This window comes from Lissotriton vulgaris, chromosome 1_2, assembly GCF_964263255.1.
Source record: "Lissotriton vulgaris chromosome 1_2, aLisVul1.2, whole genome shotgun sequence".
Taxonomy (NCBI): Eukaryota; Metazoa; Chordata; class Amphibia; order Caudata; family Salamandridae; genus Lissotriton; species Lissotriton vulgaris.
The window spans coordinates 219,976,139-219,986,174 of NC_141686.1; the positions used below are offsets into that span (position 1 = coordinate 219,976,139).

Consider the following 10,036-nt stretch of genomic DNA (forward strand, 5'->3'; position numbering starts at 1 on the left):
TGTACGAATACCACTGTGGAACCCATCCTGGCTTTCCCTGTGAGGCGTCCACTCCTGGGCACCCCCAAGGTGGAGGCCAGGCATCCTTAGCGTTGTGGGGGCTGTTGTGGAGATTAAGCAAGCTATTGCCCAGAGTGGGACTCCATAATTGGAATAGGCACCGAGGCGAGAATTATCAGGTCCGTAGAATTTTGAGCCCAAGACCTGCCGAGGTGGGGAATTGAACCCTGGTCCCAGGCTAGACCGCTGCATCAGGGTCTGCCGCTCTAATCATTGAGCCACACTTCTCCACTTTATTTTTTTACTGGCACCTCAAAGTAGGTGTTAACTATTCATAAAAGGGGAGATTCTTCCCTTCTATGAATTTTGAAACAAATATTTTTAAAGAGCAGGCAGTCCTCCCACGCACCACTGACTACTGTAAATAAATGACACTTTAAAGTTTTTTTTTAAATGCATCTTGTTTTCCTTTAAGAAAAACGGGCTGCAAAAAAAATGCTTTATTCACTATGGTTTGCAAATAATACTTGCTCAAGTTTTGAAAACTCTCCAGCCAATCTAGCTCATAATACTGCTTTGTCTTTTTTTATTTCACAGGCTGACATTAGCAACATTATTGTATATGATCATGAATCCTGGGAATGGAAGTTTTGTGACTGAATTCATCCTCTTAGGACTTACCAATGAGCCGGACTTGCAGATGCTGCTCTTCCTGCTGTTCCTTTCAGTCTATGTCTTCACTCTACTGGGTAACATCAGCATCCTGCTGCTTGTTTGGTGCAGCACCCTCCTTCACACGCCTATGTACTTCTTCCTTGCACAGCTTTCCTTTGTGGATATTTCTTTGTCTACTGTTCTCTCTCCTAAAATGCTGGCTGGCTTTCTTATTGGAGAGAGGAGAATCTCTTTCTCTGCTTGCATAGCCCAAACCTACTTATTCAGTGCATGCGCCAGTACTGAATTCTGCCTCCTAGCAGTGATGGCTTATGACCGCTATGTGGCGATAAGTAATCCACTGCTATACACAGTAAAGATGAACAAACATCTGTGTATAAGATTGGCAATAGGATCATACATTGGAGGTTTTTTTCATTCTCTGATTCATGCAATTTGCCTTTATCGGTTGTATTTTTGTGGACCTGACATCATAAATCACTTTGCTTGTGATTATCCAGTACTCGTCAATCTATCCTGCACAGACTTTTTTTTAAATGATCTCTTACGGTTTGTATTTGCTGGCATCTTAGTGGCAGGTTCTCTCTTTGTTATTGTTGTTTCCTACTTCCAAATAGTCAAAGCCATCCTTAGGATCAGCACTACAGTTGGGAGACGCAGGGCCGCCTCTACCTGCATCTCCCACTTCACATGTGTCTTTCTTTTCTTTGGCAGTTGTTTGATCATGGAGGTAATGCCCAATTCAAAAGATTCAGAAGAGAAGATCAAAGTGGTGGCTGTCATCCATGCTATATTGATTCCAGCTCTGAATCCAGTTATATACAGCCTGCGGAACAATGAGGTGAAAGAAGCTCTGAGAAAGATATTGTTGAAGCAAAATAGTTTCCGGTGATGAGCAGGCTAGAACATGCACACTATGATAGTGTAGATTCTTGAAATGTAAATGACTTGGTTTTGGCACAACCTGTTTATTCATGCAATATTTTTCCTCAGAATTTCTAGTTGTCTTCATTGACATATTACTACTTTTTTGGAAACTCAAAAGGCATGCATTTTTTTCACCGGTGTGTCATTCTAGCTATATCATATTTCCTGAATTCCTTGTTGCAACCTGTCAATATATTTTAACAGACACCTGGACAAGAGTAAGAGTTGGGGATGGGTCCTTCTAATTCCCGAAAATATATACTTTTCAGGGCCTGAAACAAGGTTGCGTATTAGAGCCATACTTATTGAACCTGTTTATTGCAGGTTTGACCATAGCCCTTCATGAGGGAAATGCCCACTCCCCAAAGCTAGGGGAGCTCCATGTCCCCAATCTTTTAGACTCAGATGGTGTGATTCTCCTTAGCCAAATGAAAGTTGGCCTACAAGATCTCATTAACAAATTATCCAACTACTCAGAGAATAACAACATGACTTGAAATCAACAATTGATGGTAGTGTGTAGCAAGGTTCACAAAAAAGAACCACAGTATCTACAAGATCACCGGCTAAAATTGGAGAAAACGTACAGATATCTTGGCTTCCTGTTCGATGATACTGGCAGCTTCAGTCAACACAAGCAAGAGGTAACAATGAAAGGGCAGTGCATTAACCCTGGTATTTTGAAGAGTACATAGATCCCTGGATGGCCCAGGTTTCACATCACTTCTAAAGTTAAAAGCTGCAAAACTAGTCTCAAGTCTATTCTATGGAAGTGAGACATTATGAGGCATCTCCAGCTCCGATTAGAATTGAATTTGGCTTAGTAAAACTAAACTAATCATCAGAAAAGGGGCATATATCAAAACATGAAAGAATTGAAACTACTCTGGTTAACCCTCTGAATAAAGCCCTCTGGCATGAAATTCCCCAAAATCTAAATACTGGTCTGTACGTAAACCCCACCATTGACCACATGGAGGTTCAAACATTATAGGAAACAATACTCCCACAAGCGACCTTAAAAAACCAATCTATGGAATAATTAAAAAATCACTGTGGTCAATGATAAAGGGTGTCTGTTGACTAGATAGCACACCTGGACGGCTATAAACAAATATAAAGTCCTGAAATTGCAGCTGTATTCCGACGTCAGATCGTCCATGCAGTTAAAGGAGTCTGTTATTAGGCACCGCTTTGGCCTTCTGACCGGAAATGCTCATTCTGTACCTGGGCTCTGGAACAAAAAACTATTCATATGAGGATTGTGTCTTGCAGCAGAGGAGAATGACCTTAACCTGCTCTATCTGTCCGGGCCTCGTGAGAGAAGGGGGTCTTCTCTGAGAGCCAAGGCATCCATTCTTGCAGACATGATATCATTGCATATTTCATTCCAATAGAAACAATTCTGAATTGTCGTTTTATAAAATGTTTAATCCAAGTTGCACAAAAACTGAGAAGAGTGAATCTTGCTAATTTGTTTAGAAGTACTGAAAGTGTAAGTCTTCTCTGATTGCAATGGTTTTATGTAATTTGCCTTACCTTGCACATAGCTTTTCTGCATAATTGTGTGCTCCTATGTGACCATATGCCAGAACCTATCATCTGTGTCTACTCTACCAGAGAAACTAGAAAGGATGCTGGCTTTGTTTTACATTCACATTTTAATAATGCAAAACATGTCATAGAAATGTTGTGTTTTATTCGCTAATGAATCTGTTATTCCAGACTCTGTTCATATAGTCCCCTTTAGAGTTAATCACATATAGGTGCTACTGGTAATGCAATTCCCTCCGTTAATTTACATAACTTTCTAACTGCTTGACTGAAGCACTATATATTGTGATGTGTGCATGGTGAGGGGCTAGTAAGTGACATCAATTAAAGTACAAATAGAACATTTTAACAATGTAGAGGAAGACCAATACTATTTCAATTGAAATGGTCTTGTTCCTCAATCTTTGGCAAACATACCTACATTGTTTTTATGTATGTATCCATATTCTTAACATTAATATGTTTCAACCATGCACATTTCTTTATGATTTGCATCCAGCCAAGCAGTTCATTGCCTCTATCTTCAGAATCTCAAAAATTGCTGATGCTTTCTTTTATTCAGATCCCTAATACTACTGTGGGGTTCCCACAAGTTTGGGTTCTGTAGTGCACACCTATCTCTTAGATGAAGATATCCAATTTATGTTTTAATTTCTTTTCACTCGAATTTATTTTAGCACATCAATAACTCAAGAACTTTGCAGAGAATACTCTGAAGCTTATTAAAAAGAGTAAAGTGATCCAACAAAAAATGCTTGACATAAAAACACATAAAATACCAATTATTTTTACTATTTATCTACAGTTTTCCAGAGTAAACAATGCTGACTAGCATCAGACTGTTTAACACAGATTACTTTGTACTGCGCCTCCCTTATCATTTGCCCAAACTCCTTGCATCCACTGAAATGGAATTGGAGGATGCTCCTTCTCCTACATCATAGAAAAAACCTGGAACAGCCTTCCCACATAGACCTGGCTATTTGATTGAGCCTTCAGGGATCTGCAAGCGCCTAGATAACCTTTTGGGTGATTAGCAATACTTTATAAATCCTGATTGATTGAATGAACGTTGACATAGAATAATGGCAAAGATAATGAGCTATAGCTCAGCAGTTTTACTTCAACCTTTTTATATGAATCAGCAGCAGTTTTAGCTATGTAATCCAGTACAGGATCAATACAAAACTAACTACACTAGAAAGCATGCGATATTGCTAATATTTGTTTTAGTAAGAAAACACCTTGTGGGTCATTCGGATGGCGGGCGGGCTTTGAAGTTTATAAAAAAATGTACCACATGTATGAAACGCATTATTATGCATTAATAAATTGCCACCACAGCATGTAAGATACCTAAGTGAATTAAACTCTAGAATATGATTGCTGCATGGACTGTACTTTCCATGAATCAAAGTTCAAAATACTGCACTGATATGTTTTAATACAAAAAATACTTATATTGAAATGAATTATAAATGCAATGTATAATATAGAACGGAAACACCAAAAGTATACAAAAGCTATAAAGTAACAGGACCCAAAAAATATCACAATGTATAACAATGTATTGTTCATAAATTCTTGTAAAGGAGACTGCTAAGTCAGATTCCTTAAATATATGTTAGATAGTGGCGAAACACCTAAATTCATTCCTCTTTTTGTAAAATTAACCCAGTTACCTGAAGTGTGCTAAAATGATCCAAATGATAACTAGATCCAGAGTGGGGTACATTTATGGAAATGCATCACATCATATTTCTTTAGGAAACATCGACTATTAACCCAATACGGACCTGGTTTCCTGACCTTTAGTAAAAACACAGTCCCTTCTTGGCATGGCACCCATCAGGAGGACTTCTGATAGATGTAGATTTGTTCCTGTTTTGAGGTCTTTTCCTTTCAAGGAAATCTACTTGCCCGTGTAATTAAAATTACAACTCCAATAGGACCAATATATATAGCCCTGTTTAATATATATATAGATATATATATATATATTAGATCAGTCCCTCCAAATGCCAAATCACCTACAATAAATAAAATTGGTGACTTGATAATGCAGTTTAATCAGAAAGCTATAAGAATTGAGTTGGGGGATATTAACACTCAAATTCCACTAATCGTAGTTTGCATGTTCTAGAAGCCATCCATATGGCAGCTATAAAAATGCCCCTGGCCCCTCTTTACGGCCATAACAAAATATTAAAAGTAGGAACTCAATTCCTAGATCTAATTATTGACCGTGGCCTGCCCACCATGTCCAACTTTCAACAGAGGCTTAGGTACCTGAAGAATTTACAACATACTAATGGATAATGATTTATGGTCAGATCTTTATGATGTAAAGGCAGTCCCTACACCCGACAGTTACCAGGCATTAATTGCAACCTTCTCCAAGGCCCCATTCAGAGACATAAAACTGGAACCCGTCATAACTAAGATTCCAAGAGCTACAACCAATAATTTAAGAAATGTAAAGTAGGTAGCATTTGCAATGAATGTAAAGAATATTACATTTTTAATTAATCTGTTTGTGAAAAAAACTCTCACATGTTAATTTTACAAATGTTTGCAATGTTAACTTTGTTTCTATACATTGCAAAATCATGGATTTAGTAAGGCCATGTTTTTTGAAGGAACAGAGGAAAGGTGGTTCCCTCAAAAAATGTTCCTCCTGTTATAATCAAACCTGTTGCTTAGAAAAATCCAACTTGCTAAAAGATATCAAAAAGGGCATAAGACCCCAAATCACCAAGCAAGGAATCAATATAAAATTGTACTTTCCAGAGCTAGAAGGGAATGGGAAGATGAATTGGCTGACAATTGCAGAAGCCCTAGAAATGGAGAGTGGTAAAACCATCTGGAAATTAATAGCTATTAACCACGCAGCGCCAATCATTTAAACCCAGTGATAAAACCTGAAATATGCGTCACCCATTTTAGGGGCTTGTATAAGGGTATGGAGCAGCAAAAAAACGTAACCAGCTCCCCTCTGGGTAGAGCGCGTGGGAATGTGGGAATAACAACCCACGAAGAAAACAGAGAATCTGCTACCAGAGTAACCAATCTTCCCTTTACTAAAGCTGAAACAGACTGGGCATCAAATCAAATGAAAAAAGAAAAGACACAGGGATGGATGGCATACCATGCGATCTATTCTTGTCTCAACCGGCGATCTGGTCCCCGTATGTGAATACAGTGCCTAATGGCATTCTAAAAGCTGACCCAATTCCCCCACATGGCAGGGAGCTGTTATTGTCCCATTAAACAAAAAGGGTGAAGTAACAAGCCCCTCCAACTATAGACCTATACGTTTGCCAGCCAAGCACCTTCCCGCAACCGTCAGCCAAGCTCCATCCATGCACATGATCAGCTAAGCGACTGTCCATGTACACTGCCAGCCAAGTGTCACTCTACACAAACCACCAGAGAAGCACCAATCCACGCACACCGTCATCAAGCGTGAGTCCACAGACACCATTAGCCAAGTGCAAGCCACAGCCCGTCAGCCATACTTCCGTTCACACACACACAAACTCTCCCTGATTTCTAGTAGTTTTTGGGCCCCCACCTTGGGGTAGATAAGAATAAAAATATCACTGCAGCAGCCAAAACGTGTGCCTAAAAAAGACGAATGACCCATGCCTTTGGGGATTCTCGATGATATGCCTATAAACATATGCATGGTGCCTAGTGGGCTTTCTGTCCCCCCTGGAGGGACACATAAGGGGCTATTGCACTGATCTGCCTTCTGGGGGGGCAGAATTACTTTTTTGAGTGTGTGGGCATTCTGGGCAGCCTCCACCTTTATGTATTAAAAAAAACACACAATCGCTGGTGCCTAGTGGTCTTTCTTCGCCCACACGGACAGATAAGGGATATCCCCATCTGCCTCCAGGGGAGGCAAAAAGACTGTGGACATTTTGTTGGGGGGGCTGAGGGCATTGCATGCCTATTTTGGTAAGCCCCAACCCCTTTGTATAAAAAACAATCCCTGGTGCCTAGTGTGCTTTCTGCCCCCGGGGGGCAGATTGTGACTATTGCCTCCAGGCAAGGCAGAAAAACTGTAGAATTTGTAGGGGCATTGGCATGCCTATCTCAGCCAAACCCCAACCCTAAATAAGCCTTACAAAATCCCCAGTGCCTAGGGTGCTATTGGCGGCCATTTCACGCATATGCCTCCCAAGGGGGGGCATAAAGACTGAATATGCCCATAATAATGGATGTAGCAAAAGCCCTTTCCCAAGGCACCGCTACCCCTCCATGGTGCCTAGTGGGTGGATCCCTGATTGGGGATCGCCCTCTCGAGGTGATTCCAAGAAGGAATCCACTAGGGAGGGTTACCAATGGAAAGGGGAAACTCTCCCCTTTGCAATGATACTTCTCCTGTCTGCCTCAGTGCTCAGGGGGCTAAGAAAGCCCCCTGAGCACCAAGGCAGTGAAACTGAAACTGAGTTTCAGTTTCTCGGAAATATAATCAGCGCGAAGGGCGCTCCAATCGTCATTTCAAATTTCGGGAGCTGAGGAAGATTATCCCCAGCTCCAGAGGGTTTTTTACACAAAGGAAATCCCTCTGATGCCCGCACCAGAGGGGTTTCCTGTGCCATGTGCACTGTCGGCGTGAGCGGAGCGACGCACATGAGCACTAATGCGTCGGATTTCTCCTGGCCGTCCAAAGCACCGAAGGGGTTAAGTGAGTGGCACAATAAGAGCTGCAATACAATACAGCGTTTTATAAAACGCGAACAGCTACCTCACAAGGAGGTGTCCCGGCGCTAGAAGAACAAGGACCAGAATTAAGCGCCTAGTGCGGTTGGGTGAAGAGCCAGGTCTTCAGCATCTGCTTAAACAATGGCTCGAAGGGGGCCTGCTGAAGCACTGGGGGCAGGGTGTTCCATAGTGCCGCCACATTGGTCGAGAAAGATCGTCCTCCCAACCGAGCCCTTTTTGCTCGTGGAACTGCAAGCTGAACGCGGCAGTTGGAGCGGAGAGAGCGGGCCTGGGTGTATCTCGGCAACCGAGCTTTCAGGTAATTCGGGCAGGTGCCATACAGAGATCTAAAGGCCAGCGTGAGTGCCTTAAATTTGATTCTGCTGGCAACTGGTAACCAGTGAACTGAAAGAAGGTGCGGAGAGACTGAATGCTTAAAAGGAATCTGCATTAGCAGTCTCGGAGCCGCATTCTGGACCAGTTGTAACCGCTGAGTTAGGTACTTTGGTAAGCCCAGATAGGGGGCGTTTGCGTAATCCAGCCTTGATGTCACTGTTGCATGGATTACTGTTTTCCTGCAGCCCTCTGGTAAAAGTCACAGAATCTTCCGAAGATTCCTCAACTTACACAGACAGCAGCCAACTACTTGCTGGATGTGCGAGGCAAAGGACAAACTGTTGTCCCACCGCACCCCCAGATTTTTTGCCGTTTGGCTAGGCGAAGGGGCCTGTCCCATCTCCGCCAGCCACCACAGTTCCGAGGGAGGAGGGGAGCCTTTGCCAAAAAAGATCACTTCCGTCTTGTTTGCATTAAGTTTTAATTTGTTTGTGTTCATCCAGCACGCAACGTCTTGGAGACAGCCCTTGAAACTCGAGAAGGACGCCTCCGACACTTCCGAATACGGAAACACCAGTTGGGTGTCATCTGCATATGAGATTGCCTTGACCCCCCAATTGGAAATCAACGTAAAAAGTGGAGCCAGGTAGATATTAAATAATAGTGGGCTAAGTGCCGACCCCTGAGGGACGCCACACCTGAGGACCTTGGGTGTTGAAGAAACGGTCCCCAGCGCCACCTTCTGTGTTCTCTGAGTCAGATACGACTGTATCCACCCCAGCGCCTGATCCTGGATGCCTACCTCAGCCAGTCGCCTCAACAGTCTTGCGTGGTCGACCGTATCAAAAGCAGCCGACAGATCCAGGAGTACCAGCATCGCTGAGTCTCCTGAATCCATCGACCACCTCACTGACTCTGCCACCTCAATCAGTGCTGTCTCAGTGCTGAAGCCGGGTCTAAAGCCTGATTGCGTCTCATGCAATTTTCTATTTTCTTCAATGAATTTACTTAACTGCCGCTGGATTATTTTCTCAAACATTTTGCCCGGCGCTGCAGGCCCACTAATGCAGCAGATGCCAAAATAAAAATGTGATGGATGGAATGGTTGATTTAATCTCAGCCACTGGCAATCACTCGGTCAGACTTCAAACCATTTTCTTTTGCCCACCACACTCAGTTTGGACCCATCTACATGGAAATCAGTATTTTCCCTGTCCTGATGAGAAAAATCCAGCTTGAATTTCGAGGCCAGATCCTCCCTTAACTAGAACCCAGGCAACCTAGTAGCATTCAATTTACAAGCTCTGGGTATATGGTATACCAATTGACTAGCGACTCATAAATAAATTAAATATGCCAATCAGGTGTAAGTAAATTTTGCCTTGATTTAGGGAGGGAGAACATGCACTGATTATCAGTGGTAAAGAGCACAGATTCTTAAGGTCTACATAAATGAATTCAGAAAAATAGGAGGGGTGAAGGCAAAAGGTTTGGGATTACCCTGAAGACAGAGCCAAGTCCAACAAATACAGTTAATGCTTCTTTAAAGGAACTGTATACATCACTGTTTAAAATGAAGTTATCTAAAAGTTAGTGTAAGTGTGGGACCATTGAATGGAAAAACATCTAAGACATGTAGCTCCTTTTTCCTGTCTATGAGCCAAAGGATTAGCAAAATACTATCAATGTGCCCAATTATAATTCTCTCTGTACATAATGTAAAGCTTTGTTTAGGGAAGAAGAGGTAGATTATTTTTTTCACTTTTGAAAAAGGATTGCAGTAACATATCTCTGACTGAAAATACCAATAAAACACCACTGAAAGAATTGT

At 42.1% G+C, this 10,036-nt stretch overlaps 1 protein-coding gene across 1 annotated transcript; it reads left to right on the forward strand.

The window, feature by feature from the left end:
* The first annotated feature begins 628 nt into the window (after positions 1-628).
* Positions 629-1,567, forward strand: LOC147735055 (olfactory receptor 5J3-like). The gene has a single exon (XM_086952582.1). The coding sequence runs from the start codon at positions 629-631 to the stop codon at positions 1,565-1,567; it is 939 nt and encodes a 312-aa protein (XP_086808708.1).
* The last annotated feature ends 8,469 nt before the right edge of the window (positions 1,568-10,036 follow it).

What these genes read in the sequence shown, in the direction of transcription:
- LOC147735055 (XM_086952582.1), top strand. Translation starts at nt 629, where the DNA reads ATGAATCCTGGGAATGGAAGTTTTGTGACTGAATTCATCCTCTTAGGA.